This window comes from Nicotiana tomentosiformis, chromosome 12 (genome assembly GCF_000390325.3).
Source record: "Nicotiana tomentosiformis chromosome 12, ASM39032v3, whole genome shotgun sequence".
NCBI lineage: Eukaryota > Viridiplantae > Streptophyta > Magnoliopsida > Solanales > Solanaceae > Nicotiana > Nicotiana tomentosiformis.
In genome coordinates this window covers 102901655-102919495 of record NC_090823.1, presented here as the reverse complement: position 1 = coordinate 102919495, position 17841 = coordinate 102901655, and the positions used below count along the sequence as shown (strand labels likewise).

The 17841-nt window shown below is 40.0% G+C and overlaps 2 protein-coding genes across 2 annotated transcripts; one reads left to right on the top strand and one right to left on the bottom strand.

Annotated features, from left to right (window-relative positions):
• Window positions 1–6577: 6577 nt before the first annotated feature.
• On the top strand, window positions 6578–6973 carry LOC138903146 (uncharacterized). The gene has a single exon (XM_070191067.1). It carries the CDS (start codon window positions 6578–6580, stop codon window positions 6971–6973), a length of 396 nt encoding a protein of 131 aa, XP_070047168.1.
• A 6761-nt stretch (window positions 6974–13734) lies between these two features.
• On the bottom strand, window positions 13735–16295 carry LOC138903145 (zinc finger BED domain-containing protein RICESLEEPER 2-like). The gene is made up of 6 exons (XM_070191066.1): window positions 16260–16295; window positions 15352–15413; window positions 14979–15220; window positions 14666–14816; window positions 14089–14513; window positions 13735–13826 (listed from the first exon to the last, which is right to left on the bottom strand). Exons 1-6 carry the CDS (start codon window positions 16293–16295, stop codon window positions 13735–13737), a joined length of 1008 nt encoding a protein of 335 aa, XP_070047167.1.
• Window positions 16296–17841: the final 1546 nt, after the last annotated feature.

Genomic DNA, 17841 nt, shown 5'->3' with positions numbered 1-17841 from the left:
GGGCATCAGTACGAATAATGTACCGAGAATGTAAGGCATGAAAATAAGTACATAAAAGACAAAAGAAACATGGAGTAAAGGAATCCGCCTGTAAGTCTAAATAACTTTGTGATTTCTAAAATATTTACAATGTCATACATGTGCGTATAAATATCATATCATGCATAGGTATATGCGTACATAACTTCATCAAGCCTCTGAGGGCATCCCATCATATCATCTCGTCCTCAGTGGGCGAAATCATCAATGTATACCAACTGATCAGGTGGTGGTATGTATATAACAATGTAACCTTTCCCCATACCCCATATACATATAATATGTGCGTATATAACGTCATCTGGTCATGGGTCAATGTACATGTGTAAATGAATGCAATGCATAAGAAGTAAGTTAATAAGATTTCTCGGAATGTCATAAGATCAATATGCCTTCAGATAAACTTTATCAACTACGTATTTTTCTGAGACCCATGAACAGAAGATATAATAATAAGACACATGGGGAATCAAGAACATAGGCACCTCTAGTGCTTCTATGAATATAGGCATTTATGAAAGTTGTGTGTTTGCTCGTTTTATTTGTATCATAAGGATCATGGCAAAAGGAAAGAAGGAATAGCCTTAACGTACTTGAGCCGATTCTCTTGACAATTTCTCTAACAGACATCAATCGCGACAAAACACGTAGCGATGGGATCGAAGTAGGGAAAATCTGTATGATTTCCTTGAGAAAGGTTATACTGTGCTCCCTTAGAATTTCAAGTCACGCTACTTATAGATTTTTTGTGGGTCGTATGAATTCTTTAGTGGCTTTCCATCCATTACTTTGCAAAATATAAACATCTCACTTAATTATGTAGGAATATTTCTTTGTCATAGTGGATTGTGGGACCCACTTTATGTGGATTACTTTGCCAAATAATCCTCTAAATATGCCACCTAGCTCCATATATCAAAGAGTCACTATTAGGCTTGATTAATACTCCCATTTGCTGCCACATGGAGATGGTATCTCCGCTAATTTCTTATGCACAAATTCCTAATTCCCTTGTTAATCTCCCACTAAAATCATTAATTAACTCATTACCCACATAATTAAGTATTATCTTAATTTACTTAAAATACTAATCACTTTTAACATATTTTATATACCTTACTATCATGGTCATGTGGTACATTGTATGGTACTAGTCCATAAATACGTAGTATTATAGCTTAGACCGTATTTTATCCCAAATTGTCAAACTTTAACGAAACTCATTTTCTTCGATTTATTTTTATCCTCTAACCTTCACGGAACTTACTCATCACCTGCTATAAATAGCATAAATACCTATATCCTCAAAAATAATCTCATTCTCGAGCTTACGTTGATTAACTTACGATGAAATTTTAACGTACAAAAATGTGAAATATAACAAGTTTGGCGCCCACCGTGGGGCTAAGGATAATAGTGGTGATTTGATACAAATATCCATAACACGCTATATTTTATGCTTATTCTTTAAAGTCTTAATTTCAAGTCAGTTTAAAAATGTCAAATTCTCAATTTGCCCACTTGAACGTTGACGCTGAGTTTGGCCATCATGGTGAAAAATAACAATCTGGTGCTAGCAATGAGGTACCTCCTACTGATCCCAACGGAGTCTCAGTTGTCGATCTGGTCGATGCTAACTACAGGTGGCCATCGACGTGAACTTGCCAACTGATACAGAAAATAGTGTTTGTGGGGGACCCCGTCCAACAGCTCGAGAAGCACCCGTAGGCGAAGGTGATGGGATAAGCCAGCGGTTAATCTTCGAAATGTTGCAGGCTCATCAGGCGGCGATAGCGCAACGGTAGAATCAAAGCCACGCCCCCAGCAGAGTTGAGCATGAACAGTCCTGGGAAAACATCCGAAGAAATGAGAAGATCACCAAGAGACCGGGTGAAGCTGAGCCCGGGGTCAATCTCGAAATAATGAGAATGATAGAAGCATTAACTAAGCGGGGGTGGAATCAGGTGAAAAGAAAATTGAGGCCAATGACAAAAAGGTGGAAACATACAATTCCAAGGTCGATCAAATCCCAGAAGCACCCCCGATATTAATCGAGCTGGATTCCAAGAAGTTTATCTAGAAGTCTTTCCCTCCAATCGACACCGAAGTCGATCCCAAAGAGATTTTGTATGCCCGATATCCCAAAATACAACGGAACCATGGATCCGAATGAGCATGTGACCTCATATATATGCACGATCAAAGGGAACGACTTAGAAGATGATAAAATCGAGTTAGTATTACTGAAAAAGTTTGGGAAAACTTTGTCCAAAGGAGCAATGATATAGTATCACAACTTACCCTCAAATTTCATTGACTCGTTTCTATGCTTGCAGATGCTTTTGTGAAGGCCCATGACGGGGCCATCAAGGTCAAGACCAGAAAGTTGAACCTTTTCAAGGTTAAGCAAAGAGACAACGAGATGCTCAGGGAATTCGTATCGAGGTTCCAGATAGAATGGATGTACTTGCCTCCGGCCGCAGATGATTGGGTCGTTCAGGCGTTTACTCACGGACTTAATCCCCGAAGCTCCTTAGCAGCTAAACCAAAACTTAGTAGAGTACCCGGCGGTAACTTGGGATGACGTCCACAATAGGTACCAGTCAAAGATTAGAGTCGAGGATGACCAACTCGGAGGTCCTTCTGGGTCAGTTTATCCCATCATGGCCGAAGACCAGTCTAAGAGAGCCGTCGATCATGAGCCAAGGCCGGTCCGGGATCGTTACCAACCATACAACACAGATTGAATAGGAAATGGGTCCAGGCATCACCCCACAAAGAATGAAAAGAGAGGCGATTGAGGGCCCGGTAGCCGAGGTCTGATGAGCAAAAATGGTTTCGACACGCCACTCGGGGTAGGGAAGCACCAAGATTATCAGAGTATAACTTTAACGTTGATGCTGCCAGTATCGTATCAGCCATCGGGTGCATCAAGGAGACCAAGTGGCCCCGACCATTGCAATCCAACCCTAACCAAAGATATCCTAACTTGATGTGCAAGTATCACGACACTCATGGCCACAAGACCGAGGATTGCCGACAATTGAGAGAAGAAGTTGCGTGGTTGTTCAATAACGGGCACCTCTGATAATTTCTGAGTGATCGAGCCAAAAACCACTTCAGGAACAGGGACGCCAGTAAACAGGCCGAACAAGAGGAGCCTCAGCACGTCATCAACATGATCATTAGAGGGGTCGATGTCCCTCAAGGGCCAATGATAAAGCGCACTAAAGTATCTATCACAAGGGAAAAATGCACTCGTAATTATATCCTGGAAGGAACTATTTCATTCAGCGATGAGGATGCTGAAGGCATCATACAACCACACAATGATGCACTGGTAATATCCGTACTTATCAATAAATCTCAAGTTAAACGTGTGTTGATTGATCCAAGTAGCTCGACCAAAATCATCAGATCGAGGGTCGTAGAGCATATGGGGTTACAAGACCAAATAGTGCCGACGGCTCGGGTGTTGAATGAATTTAACATGGTATGTGAAACCACTAAATGGGAGATAATCCTGCCGGTGAACACCACCGAGATGATCCAAGAGACAAAGTTCTACGTGATAAAAAAGGACATGAGGTACAACGCCATATTCGAAAGGCCGTGGGTTCACAACATGAGGGCGGTACCCTCGACCTTGCACCAAGCACTGAAATTACCCATGATGGAAGGAGTCAAGAAGTTCTACGGGGAGCAGCCAGTTGTAAAAGAGATGTTCGCAGTAGACGAGGTAATCCCGGTGCCCTCGGTTTCTGTTACACCCTATATTTTCGTACGTAAAACTGCGTCGTGAGAAAACTAATGTAGGACCCAAAAATGATATCATCTTTAAAAATATATAAAGCAAGTTAATCATGTTACCTCTGAAGTTACAAATATTGAAGATTATGAACAACAAGTACAAAGAGGGTTAGAGGGTTCAGAAGCTAAAGGAATTGAAAAAATAATGTTTCGTCAAAAGCCAACAAGTTGGGAATGTTATAGCATGTACTTTTGGGGTGAGACCAGGATATTTTACATGATAAGGAGGTTATGTTATGAGTTATGTTATTTGTATTATAGTCGTATGTTATATTTTGAAGTCAAGCGAGTGGTGGAATAAAAGTCAATGAAAGTCATCACAAGTTACGTTCATAAGTTTTACTGAAACTTTGGGTCAAATGTAACTGCGATTTTCTCCTAATATACTTAGATTTATGGGGTGTTCCACCCATAAAATTAAATATCTATGAGTCTACTTTCCAACGCATTAAACCGTTTGTCAATACGATATTGGAGTAGAGAGATATGGGCACTTTTGCGAGATTGCGCAGACTGTCACTTACTTGCTTAAACGAGAATCCAAAACTGGGCCAGTTCGGGTCGTCCAAAACTGGGCCAGTTCGGGTCCTTCAAAGAGGCCTTTTTAAAGGTCTATCCCCTTCATTTATTAGGATGATAATAGGGCAAAATAACCAGACTTAATCTCTGCAAAAAGCCTCCCAAAAATTTCCCACAAACCCCAATTGATTTTCTCTCCCTTTCAAGTTCTAATTAGAGGTAAAACCTAGAGTTTGAAGAACCAAGATAGGAGCTAAGTTATCCAAAAAACAAGGTAAGTTTACTATTCTCTTTCATCCATTATTTACTGTTATAGATGCATAGTAAGTTGTTCTATATTTGTAAGAACTCACGGGACGGTGATTGAAAGCCGTGAGTTTGAGTTATTCACTTATAGCGAACTGTTTTGTGGATTGTTTTGTGGATTGTTTGGTGTTGATGTTGGGCTGCGTGAGTTACTATTGTTTTTTGGAGTTTTGGAGGAGGAAGGGTGTGGAGAAACACCACATAAATGCAGGATGTTGGGCTGGTCGTTCGTCGTAACATTTTCTGGTTGTTGACACTACTACGGTGGTCATTTTGTGTATGAAGAGATTGGGGTGTGTTGGGCTGTTTTGTAGTAGTTATGACGAACTTGTCGGCCCAACTTTATATTAATATTTAGTTAGCACTAGTTTCCATTCAGTTTTATATTTTGCTTTACAAATTATCGTGCAAGGTGGCCCCATGGCCAAATTATGACATTATATGTTTAGAGTTCCTTAGTCGCAATTTGGTACGCTAGGTTAGGTGAGGCACCGGGTGCCGGTCTCGCTCCCAGGTTCGGGGCGTGACAAACTTGGTATCAGAGTAGTTCTGTCCTAGGGAGTCTACAAGTTGTGTCTAGTAGGGTCTTGTTTATAGATGTGTTGTGCACCACATTATATAAGCAGGGAACTATAGGGCATTTAGGAGTTGGTTACCCTTCTTTCAAATCTAAATCGTGTTGTAGAACTGAGTTATAGGAAATTTGAGTTAAACTTATGTGTTGGTGTTTGCATACACAGATGAGGGTGACTAGGAAGACTACTGCTAGCCAGAGGGGAGATACAACAACAGGTGAGGGGACCAGCAGGGTACCACAGTAGATGGGTCCTAGTCTGAGTCCCAAGGTGAAACCCCTACTTAGCCATTACCGGCTCCTCCACCACCTGAGGAGATTCCTAGGGATACCGCATATCCAGTTCCCCCTCCACTTCCACCACTTCTACCAGATCAGGATTTGAGGAGTGCGGTGCATTTGTTGATACAATTGGTAGCTACCCAGCAATAAGCTAGGGCATCAGCTAGTGCAGGATCTTCTGAGGGGTCTGGGAGTTCAAGGGTCCGAGAGTTTATTGCTTTGAGTCCCCCATAATTCATGGGGACAAATAAGAGGGAGGACGATTTCATAGATCAACTTCACAGGATCTTTCGGGTTATGCATGCCACAGAGAAAGAGGTAGTTGAGCTAGCAACTTTTCGACTCCGAGATATAGCCATCCTTTGGTACGAGGGATGAGAGAGGTCTAGGGCACGTGATGCACCTCCAGCTAGTTAGGAGAATTTTTCAGATGCCTTCCTTGACCAATACTTACCACGGGAGATCCGACAGGCTCGGGTCAATCAGTTTCTAGCCCTCAAGCAGGGCAATATGAGTGTTCGAGAGTATAGTCTCCATTTTCACTCATTAGCCAAATATGAACCATCCATAGTTACTATTATGCATGACAGGATCCACAGGTTTATAGCAGGGTTAGCCCCCGAGTTGACCGAGGCATGTGCCACAGCTGCATTGCATGATAATATAGATATCTCCCGGATTTAGGCATTTGCTCAGAATATTGAAAAGGGTAGGCATCGACAGCAGGGTACAGAGAGGACTGAGCAAGGGCAACGTAAGAGGATGAGATTTCCCAGGACACAGGAACAGTCTCAGGGTAGTTACAGGCCCCAGTACTACGGACGGCCACCTAGGACTCCGCCATCTCAGTTGTAAGGTTACAGGTATGACCGTTATACTCCATAAGGACCAGGTGAGAGCTCACGAGCGTCAGTTTTGCAGCGACAGCGAGGTTCAAGGCAGACATGGTCATTTCCGCTGCGGTGTGACATCTGTGGTAGAGGACACTTAGGCCAATACTGAGTAGGTTCTGATGCTTGTTATACATGTGGGCATCTGGGGCATATGATGCGAGATTGTCCAAATAGAGATTCTGGGGGTATGGCACAACCAGCAAGTTCAGCAACAAGATCATCTATGTTCGTGCATCCTTCAGGGCGCAAGTCTCAGTCTTCGGCTGACAGAGGTCGAGGCAGAGGTAGAGGTTCCAGTTCATGTGTTAATCAGAACCATATCTATGCTTTAGCGGGTCGACAGGACCAGGAGTCTTCACCAGACGTTGTGACAGTTATATTGACCATTTGCTCTCATGATGCTTATGCCTTGATAGACTTAAGGTCTACATTATCATATATTACCCTATTTGGCGCGGGGAAGTTTGGTATAGTTCTTGAAATACTAAGTAATCCTTTTGCGGTATCTACACTGGTCGGGGAATCGATTATTGCTAGACGGGTTTACTGAGGTTGTACGGTGACAGTTTATAGTCGTCAGACCTCAGCCAACCTAGTTGAGCTAGAGATGACGGATTTTGATGCTATCATGGGCATGGACTGGTTGGCAGCTTGCTATGCCACAATTGATTGCCTAGCAAAGGCATCCATATTTCATTTTCCGGGTGAGGCAGTCCTTAAATGGGTAGGTAATACAGCGACACCCAGAGGTAGGTTTATTTCCTATCTGAAGGCTAGGAAAATGATTGCAAAAGGGTACATTTATCATATTGTGCGAGTTAGAGATGCAGATGTTGAGATACCTACACTTCAGTCTATTCATGTAGTCAAAGAGTATGCAGATGTGTTTCCAGATGAGCTTCCAAGTATTCCTCCAGAGCGAGAGATTGATTTTAGCATCGATTTGCTTCCAGAAACTCAACCAATATCCATCTCTCCGTATAGAATGGCACATGCCGAATTAAAGGAGTTGAAGGAGCAGTTAAAAGATTTGTTGGAGAAAGGTTTCATCAGGCCCAATACCTCACCTTGGGGTGCACCGATACTCTTTGTGCGGAAGAAAGACGGCTCATTGAGGATGTGTATCAATTATAGGCAGCTGAACAAGGTAACTATTAAGAATAAGTATCCACTTCCAAGGATCGATGACTTGTTTGATCAGTTGCAGGGGGCTAGATTCTTTTCAAAGATAGATTTGAGATCGGGATACCACCAGGTCAGAGTTTGGGAGAAAGATATTCCGAAGACAGCCTTCAGGACCTGATATGGCCACTTCAAGTTCCTTGTCATGTCCTTCGGGTTGACGAATGCACCCGCCGTATTTATGTACTTGATGAATAGCCTATTCCGACCATTTTTAGATCTGTTCGTGATAGTATTTATTGATGATATTCTGGTCTATTCAAGTTCAGAGGACGAGCATTTGAGCACTTTTGAGAGGTACTCCAAACCCTCTGTGATCATAAGTTGTATGCTAAGTTTTCTAAATGTGAGTTCTGGTTGAAGTCTGTAGCATTCTTGGGGCATATTGTATCCGATGAAGGTATAAAGGTAGACACTCAGAAGATTGAGGCCGTGAAATCTTGGCCTAGACCTACCACTCCGACAGAGGTTCGCAGCTTTTTAGGCTTAGCAGGATACTACCGGAGGTTCTAGAGGGTTTTTCTTCCCTTTCTGCACCATTGATAAAGTTGATGCAGAAATCAACTAAGTTTCAGTGGACAGAGGCTTGCGAGTGGAGTTTCCAAGAACTTAAGAACGGGTTGACCTCAGCGCCAGTTCTAACACTTCCAGAGGGTCCAGAGGGTTATGCCGTGTATTGTGATGCCTCATGTGTCGGGTTAGGATGTGTCCTGATGCAACATGGGAAGGTAATTGCGTATGCTTCAAGGCAGTTAAAGAAGCACGAGAAGAATTATCCAACCCACGACCTCAAGTTAGTTACGGTTGTTCATGCACTTAAGATATGGCAACATTATTTATATGATGTTCATGTTGATGTATTTACAAATCATAAAAGTTTGCAATATATATTCAAGCAAAAAGAGTTGAATTTGCGACAGAGGCGATGGCTTGAGTTATTGAAAGATTACAATGTTAACATTCTCTACCATCCAGGGAAAGCTAATGTTGTAGCAGACGCCTTAAGTCGCCGATCTATGGGTAGCTTAGCACATGTAAAGATCGAGAAAAGACAATTAACTAGAGAGATTCATCAATTGGCTTGTTTGGGGGTTCGGTTAGTAGATTCCGACTATGGTGGAGTTGTACTCCAAAACAGTGCAAAATAATCTCTCATAGCTAAAGTCAAGGAAAGGCAGTACGAGGACCCAAAGTTGGCCGAGTTGAGGGAGCGAGTTTCACAGCAGAAGAATCCATTGTTAGAGCTCAAGAGAGATGGGGTTCTCAGATACAAGGGTCGTCTGTGTGTTCCAGATGTAGCAGGGCTACGAGACAGGATTATGTAAGAGGCACATTATTCGTGGTACTCCATTCATCCTGGGTCGACAAAGATGTATCATGACATTAAGGACGTATACTGGTGGAAAGATATGAAGAAAAACATTGCTGAGTTTGTCGCCCAGTGTCCTAGTTTCCAACAGGTGAAGGCAGAGCATCAGAAGCCCGGAGGGATAATGCAGACTATAGAGATCCCAACGTGGAAATGGGAGGCGATAAACATGGACTTTGTCACGAGTTTACCTCGTTCTCATTGTAAGTTCGATTCTATATGTGTGATAGTCGATAGGCTCACAAAATCAGCTCATTTCCTATCGGTCAAATCTACATATACAGTAGAGATTATGCAAAGTTATATATTAAGGAGATAGTGCGGCTACACGGAGTACCATTATCTATTATATCTGATCATGAGGCCCAGTTTACAACACTTTTTTGGAGGTCATTTCAGAGAGGTCTAGGGACTCAGGTGAATCTCAACACAACTTTTCATCCACAGACTGATGGACAAGCCGAGCGTACAATTCAAATGCTCGAGGATATGTTACGAGCATGTGTGTTGGATTTTAAAAGAAGTTGGGATAAACATCTATATCTTGTCGAGTTTGCATATAATAACAGTTACCACTCCAGTATCCAGATGGCTCCATACGAGGCTTTGTATGGGCGTAAGTGCAGATCTCCTATAGGGTGGTTTGATGTTGGAGAATCTCGGTTACATTGGCCAGACCTAGTTCAGCAGGCCGTAGAGAAAGTAAAGCTTATCCGGGAGCGACTGTTGACAGCTCAGAGTCGCCAGAAGTCATATTCTGACGTGCGGCGATGAGACTTAAAGTTCAAGTTCAATGACTGGGTATTCTTAAAGGTATCCCCCATGAAGGGCGTGATGAGGTTTGGCAAGAAAGGCAAGCTTAGCCCACGGTATATTGGGCCTTATAGGATCATTCTAAGAGTAGGCCAAGTAGCTTATGAGTTAGAATTGCCCTCAGAATTGGAGTCAGTCCATCCGGTTTTTCACGTATCTATACTACGGAAGTGCATTGGCGATCCTACTAGAGCGGTGCCCACAGATGATGTACAAATTACGGAGGACTTGTCATACTAGGAAATTCCAGTTGCCATCCTAGACCGACAAATCCGCAAGCTACCAAATAAAGAGGTAGCCTCCGTGAACGTTTTATGGAGAAGCAAGAATATGGAAGAGATGACATGGGAAGTGGAGGAAGAAATGAATTATAAATACCCCCACCTATTTCAAACTAAAGATATGGCTCGATATGGGATACTACAACATAACTCTTTTCAGGCTAGTAGGTCATTAGGTAAGCTCTTATTTCCTGACTTTCAGTATTTATGATTTACGACTGTTTGAGGCAAAGTGCTGTTATTTATAGACATTGGCCATGTGTGGCATGCATAGTGTATTTTCTGACTGCATGCAGGTTGGTTATAGTCTAGTGTATGGAGGAAACTCAGACAAACTTTTTCCAAAGTCTCTAAAAGTAAACATTCGAGGACGAATGTTCCCAAGGGGGGAATGATGTTACACCCTACATTTTCGTACGTAAAATTGAGTCGTGAGCAAACTAATGTAGGACCCAAAAATGAGATCATCTTTGAAAATATATAAAGCAAGTTAATCATGTTACCTCGAAGTTACAAATATTGAACATCATGAACAATAAGTACAAAGAGGGTTGGAGGGTTCAGAAGCTAAAGGAATTGAAAAAAATAATGTTTCGTCGAAAGCCGACAAATTGGGAATGTTATAGCATGTATTTTTGGGTAAGACCAGGGTGTTTAACATGATAATGAGGTTATTTTATGATTTATGTTATTTGTATGATAGTCGTGTGTTATGTTTTAAAGTCAAGCGAGTGGTGGAACAAAAGTCGATGAAAGTCATCACAAGTTACGTTCATAAGTTTTACTGAAACTTTGGGTCAAATATAACTGTGATTGTATCCCAATATACTTAGAGTTATAGGGTGTTCCACACATAAAATTAAATATCTATGAGTTTATTTTCCTACGCATTAAACCATTTGTCAATACGATATTGGAGTAGAGAGATATGGGCATTTTTGCGAGACTGTGCATAATGTCACCTACTTGCTTAAATGAGAATCCAAAACTGGGCCAGTTCGGGTCATCCAAAACTAGGCCAGTTCGGGTCGTTCAAAGAGGCCTTTTTAAAGTCTTATCCCCTTCATTTATTAGGATAATAATAGGGCAAAATAACTAGACTTAATCTCTGCAAAAATCCTCCCAAATATTTTCCACAAACTCCAATTGATTTTCTCTCCCTTTCAAGTTCTAATTGGAGGTAAAGCCTAGAGTTTGAAGAACCAAGATAGAAGCTGAGTTATACAACAAATAAGGTAAGTTTACTGCTCTCTTTCATCCATCATTTACTGCTGTAGATGCATAGTAAGTTGTTCTATATTTGTAAGAACTCACGGGACGGTGATCGGAAGCCGTGAGTTCGAGTTATTCACTTGTAGCAAACTGTTTTGTGGATTGTTTTGTGGACTGTTTGGTGTTGTTGTTGGGCTCTGTGAGTTACTATTGTTTTGTGGAGTTTTGGATGAGGAAGGGTGTGGAGAAACACCACATAAATGCAGGATGTTGGGCTAGTCGTTCGTCGTAATATTTTCTGGTTGTTGACACTACTACGGTGGTCGTTTTGTGTATGAAGAGATTGGGGTGTGTTGGGCTATTTTGTAGTAGTTATGATGGCCTTGTCGGCCCATCTTTATATTAATGTTTAGTCAGCGCTAGTTTCCATTCAATTTTATATTTTGCTTCACAAATTATCTTGCAAGGTGCCCCCATGGCCAAATTATGACATTATATGTTTAGAGTTCCTTAGTCGCAATTTGGTACGCTAGGTTAGGTGAGGCACCGAGTGCCGGTCTTGCTCCCAAGTTCAGGGCGTGACAGTTTCGACATCAAGGAACACGGAGCCGACAAGAAAGAAAGATATTAAATAGCAATCAATGATGCCGGTCTCGGTTGAACCAGAGGAACGAAGAATAGACGAGGAGGATGATTACGAGGTTCTGAGATCGTTCATAGCTCCTGATGATCGATGTGACAGCCGGGCATGAGATACTCAGTTTTCTCGATGCCTATTCAGGGTACAACCAAATTCGGATGGATCCAGGTGATCAATAAAAAACCTCTTTTATCACTAAATTTGGCACCTACTATTATAATGTAATGTCGTTCGGATTAAAGAACATCGGTGCCACCTATCAATGCCTAGTAAACCGGATGTTCGAACAACAGATAGGGAAATCAATGGAAGTTTATATTGACAACATGTTAGTCTAGTCTCGACGAGTAGAGGACCATTTGGAGTATTTGTAGGAGACCTCGACATACTAAAGAAATACAATATGAAGCTGAACCCAGAGAATTGCGCATTCTGGGTCGGATCGGGAAAATTCCTCGAGTTCATGGTATCCAATCGAGGGATCGAGATCAACCCGGACAAAATCAAAGTCATAGAGGACATCAACATGGTGGACAACGTCAAGGCCGTTCAAAGGCTGACCGGGCGTATAGTCGCCCTAGGTCAGTTCATATCGAGGTCCTTGGACAAAAGCCATCGATTCTTCTCATTGTTAAAGAAGAAGAATAACTTTTCCTGGACCCCAGAATTCCAGCAAGCTTTGAAAGAACTCAAATGGTACCTATCGAGTTCACCCCTACTGCATACTTTGAAGGCGGACGAACAGATGTACCTTTACTTGGCAGCTTCCGAGGTAGCAGTAAGTGGAGTCTTTTAGTCTGGGAAGAGGAAGGTACGAAATTTCCTATTTACTATGTTAGTAGAACTCTAAGCGAGGACGAAACAAGGTATCCTCACCTGAAAAAATTGGTGCTCGCTTTGTTAAGTGCCTCCATAGAGCTAAAGGCGTAATTTCAATGCCACCCCATATGTGTCGAAACCTCTTACCCACTGAGGAACATCATGCACAAACCCGAGCTCTCGGTTCGGTTAGCCAAATGGGATGTCGAAATCAGTGGGTACATGTCACGATCCGACATTCTCACCTTCAGAACCGTGATGGCGCCTAACATTTCACTTGCTAGGAAATCCAACGTTAGAATATAATTAGCCATTTTAACAAAATTTTAAATTACTTAATACCAAGTAAACAAATGCGAAAATAATGTCTGAAATAATCCATAATAATCGCGATATCTAAATACCATCCCAGAACTGGAGTCACAAGTACACGTAGGGGTGAGCATCGGTCGGTTCGATTTGGTTATAAATATTATCGGTTTAGCATATCGGTTATCGGTTTATAAATTTGATAAACTGATAACCGAACCAATAAGATATCGGTTATCGGGTATCGGTTAATTGGTTATCGATCATTATCATTTTGGTTATCGGTTTACCCGATAAGATAACTCAATCTAGAGTTAAGCAAAAAAGATAAGACAATTCACTGGAGTTAAGCAAAAAAAAGAGAAGAATTTGCATATAGTATACTACCCATTTCTGCGTTTTGTCCGGTGGCCACAACTGGAATAGTACTAATTATTCAAAAACAATTTTCCAAATACATTTTAATAATAATACAGAGTAGTAGTAATTTCATCTTAAAATTAACAAGTCCAAACATATAGTACTAACAGTTCAAATTCAAGTTAATAAGATAACAACTACTTAATCCTTATAGGTTTCACCAAATTGCGCTCCAAACAACGCCCAACATGCCTCATTAAGGACTTAGTACCACTTTGTTGTGCATTGTAATGAAAAACAAGTTGACAATGACTACATCTTACTTTTCACCATCCATCATCACCTTCTTCAATCCTTTCATAGTAACCCCAAACATGTGAGGTAGTTTTGTGACCACGAAGTCGAGGCATGATTACACCTATTAAACATAAAAAGAAAAAATATTAAGTCAAATAAATTCTTAGCAATGCATAGTTGCATACTATAGAAGTTGAATAATGAACTTATCAAAGTTTCAACTCATAACTATCAAAGATTCTACACATTATCATCGCAAGGTTCTTTTTCAAGTTTGGCAAAATCTAAAGAGAATAATATATATTAACAAGTCAAACAACAAAAATATTAAATAAACTATTTATAAAAATAATATACAACCAAACAAATTAAAATATTATCACCTTGTTCTAGTTGTTCGAGAACATCTAAATCTTCCTCAACACTTACTGGAAGTGGCTCACTCTGAAGCCAATCTTGAAGGCACATTAGAACTTCCACCAATTTAGGAGTCAATGAACTCCTAAACGAATCAAGAATACGCCCTCCGGTGCAAAATGCACATTCGGATGCCACACTTGAAATAGGAATAGCTAAAACATCTCGAGCCATCTCAGCAAGAATGGGAAATCTAGGTGAGTTTACTTTCCACCAAAGCAATATATTAGAGTCTGCTATTTCATTTTCTACTTCATCTGTAAGATACTTTTTCAATTCTGATTTAAAATCTACACCTCCAATCCCAGCTTTATGTCTTTTTAATTCTTCAAAGAAAGATCCAAAAGCCCCTTCAGTTTGGACAGTAATAATACTCGCCAAAAGCGATGAACTTGAAGTTCATATTGTGTCCAATGAAGAGTTAAATAAGCCTGAAGAAGTTCGACTACCTTTATCTTTTGAATGAGACTTTACATACTTATCAAACAATGAAGTAACGTATGTTTGCACTTCTTTTGCTATAATTGGCCCCTTTCTTCAAACATCTTGGCAAGTGCAAAATTAACATAATCAAATTTGTACCGAGAATCCAAAACACATGAAATGAAAATCATCTTATTCATTTTTTCTGGATCACCCCAATACTTATCAAATTTCTCCTTCATCCTTTTTGCCATTGAACCCAAAAGAACATCTTCATTTGATATCAATAAATGGCAATTTCACAAATTTCAAGAAAAATGATGATTTGATATGACATAAAGTGACCCAAATATCTTTAAAGTAAGCTTATAAAATATTTCAAGAAATTTTGTCAATTTCTTTACATCCTCCCAATCAATACTCAAAAGCATACCTGCGGGACTTCCATCTATAATATCAACAAACTCAAGATGATGTGACAGGCCAATATCATGATCAGCATAATCTAAAAGTGTACTCTCATATTCAATAGCCCTGTTCAACATCAAGTATGTGGAATTCCACCTTGTAGGAATATCCAAACACAAAGATTTCTTAACAAGATTTTCTTCTTCACAACATTCCTGAAACTTTTTCCACCTACTAGGAGACTGTCTAATATATCTCACTGCTTGCCTAATACATTCAATAGACACACAAAAACATTAAAGTGAATGAATTTAAGCAAGAACTTGAACATCCACTTAAAAATTCCACAAATAAAAAGATTTATCTGACATAATAAATAATTAGTCCAATATTATTACCTCCAAACAGTCGAAGATAAACTGTCCAAGATAAATTGGATATTATTTGTCAAATGCCTAACCTGAAAAAAGAAACTGGCAGTAGGTATAAGCTGCACAACATGAGCTCTCAAAATAAAGAAACGAAAATAAAGAAATAAAGAATCTTTAACAATCAAAAATCCCTATATGAAGATGAAATTTGTCATAGAAATTAAAAGCCTAATGTATAAGACTAAAGACTTACACTAGGAGTAACTAGTAAGGTCTATGAAGAATGAAGATGTAGCAACTGAAGATTGAAGAATGCGGGTGAGAAAGAATAGGAAAGAATGAAGTGAATCCCTAGCATATGTATATACTTAAGGGTAATGTAGTAATTTCATTAATTTTTATTGGGTTATCGGTTAACTCATTAACAAAATTAGCAAACCGAGGCCCGAACCGATAACCCAATAGTGAAAGCAATTCTAAATTGTTACCGAACCGTTAACCCAATAACCCAATATCAATAACCCAATAAATAATTAACAGTTCGGGTTATCGGTTTTACCCGATATATGCCCAGCTCTAAGTGCACGAGCTTTTAGAATGATATAAATTAGGGTCTGAATAAAATAAAGTTGTCTGAAAGCAAACACATAGCTAAAATAAAGTAGACGGAGACTTCAGAATTGCGGACGTTGTGCAGTTATACCTCAAGTCTCCTCTGGGTTGCTAAATTCCGAGCAAGTCTATGGTACGCCACTAGGATCAACTCCGAAATCTGCACAAGATGTGCAGAGTGTAGTATCAGTACAACCGACCCCATGTACTGGTAAGTGCCGAGCCTAATCTCGATGAAGTAGTGAAGAGGCTAAGGCATGTCACTTATATTAATCTGTACGCAATAATAATAATAACAACAATAATAGAAATAAAACACGTACCTTTTTTTCAATAATTGAACCCAACTCGGCAGTCATAACCAATTATTATTTCAATCAGTTTCCGTTGCGGCGTGCAACCCGATCCCACAATATATTCACATTCAATTTTGTTGAGGCGTGCAACCCGATCCTCCAATATATTCATTTCAATCAATTCTATTGCGGCGTGCAACCCTCCCCAACAATATAATTCCTCAATAAATTTTCGTTGCAACGTGCAACCCGCTCCAACAATATAAACTTTAAATAAATTTGTTGCAGCGTGCAACCCGATCCCCCAATATAAACTTTAAATAACTCTGTTGCGGCGTGCAACCCGATCTCCCAATATATTTATTTTTATTTCTGTTGCGGTGTGCAACCCGATTCCCCCATATATTTTAACAACTCTTAAATGTAATAAAAATACTCCAATAAATACCACGTTCAATGAGAAACTATTAAGCATCAAGGCATACAATAATTATAATTCATTTATGAAACAAACAATGATAAGTAACTATTAATAATGGAAATCAGGGAGAAAATAGACAGTATAATATTTAATATGCTAAATGTCAAGTAGCAATTAAGACACATAAATCAAATAAGCATGTGACAATTATTACAGGAATTCAAGAATTAATATTGTTGGAGCGGGTTGCACGCCGCAACAGAATTGATTGAAATGAATATATTGGAGGATCGGGTTGCACGCCGCAATAAAATTAAATGTGAATATATTGTGGGATCGAGTTGCACGACGCAACGGAAACTAATTGAAATAATAATTGGTTATGACTGCCGAGTTGGCTTTAATTGTTGAAAAAAAAGATACATGTTTTATTTCTATTATTGTTGTTGTTATTATTATTATTATTATTACGTACAGATTAATATAAGTGACTTGCCTTAGCCTGGTCACTACTTCGTCGGGGTTAGGCTCGGCACTTACCAGTACATGGGGTCGGTTGTACGTATACTACACTCTGCACTTCTTGTGCAGATTTCAGAGCTGGTCCCAATGTCCTACCATAAACTTGCTCGGAATTCAGCTACCCAGAGGAGACTTGAGGTATAACTGCACAACGTCCGTAGTTCTAAAGTCCCCGTCTACTTTATTTTAGCTCTGTGTTTCTCAGACAGATTTATTTTATTCAGACCCTAATTTATATCATTCTAGAAGATCGTGCACTTGTGACTCCAGTTCTGGGATGGTATATAGATATCGTGATTATTATGGATTATTTCAGACATTATTTCCGCATTTGTTTCCTTGGTATTAATTAATTTAAAATTTTATTAAAATGGCTAATTATATTCTAACGTTGGCTTGCCTAGCAAGTAAAATATTAGGCGCCATCACGATTTCGAGGTGGAAATTTTGGGTCGTGATAGTTGGTATCAGAGCACTAGGTTACATAGGTCTCATGAGTCACGAGCAAACTCAGTAGAGTCTGAAGGATCGGTACAGAGACGCATGTACTTACTTTCAGAGGCTATAAAGTTTAGGAGCAATATCACTTCTGTCTTATCCTGTCGTGTGATTTTATTCTATCATCGATGATTGAACCATTCTATTCTTATTCTCTCGCATATGGCG

Coding starts and splice junctions, on each gene's coding strand:
- LOC138903146 (XM_070191067.1), top strand. CDS start 6,578: ATGCGAGATTGTCCAAATAGAGATTCTGGGGGTATGGCACAACCAGCA.
- LOC138903145 (XM_070191066.1), bottom strand. CDS start 16,295: ATGACTGCCGAGTTGGGTTCAATTATTGAAAAAAAG. Junction 15,414..16,259: donor GTTCAATTATTGAAAAAAAG/GTACGTGTTTTA, acceptor TTCTTTTTTCAG/GTTAGGCATTTGACAAATAA. Junction 15,221..15,351: donor TTATCTTCGACTGTTTGGAG/GTAATAATATTG, acceptor TGAATGTATTAG/GCAAGCAGTGAGATATATTA.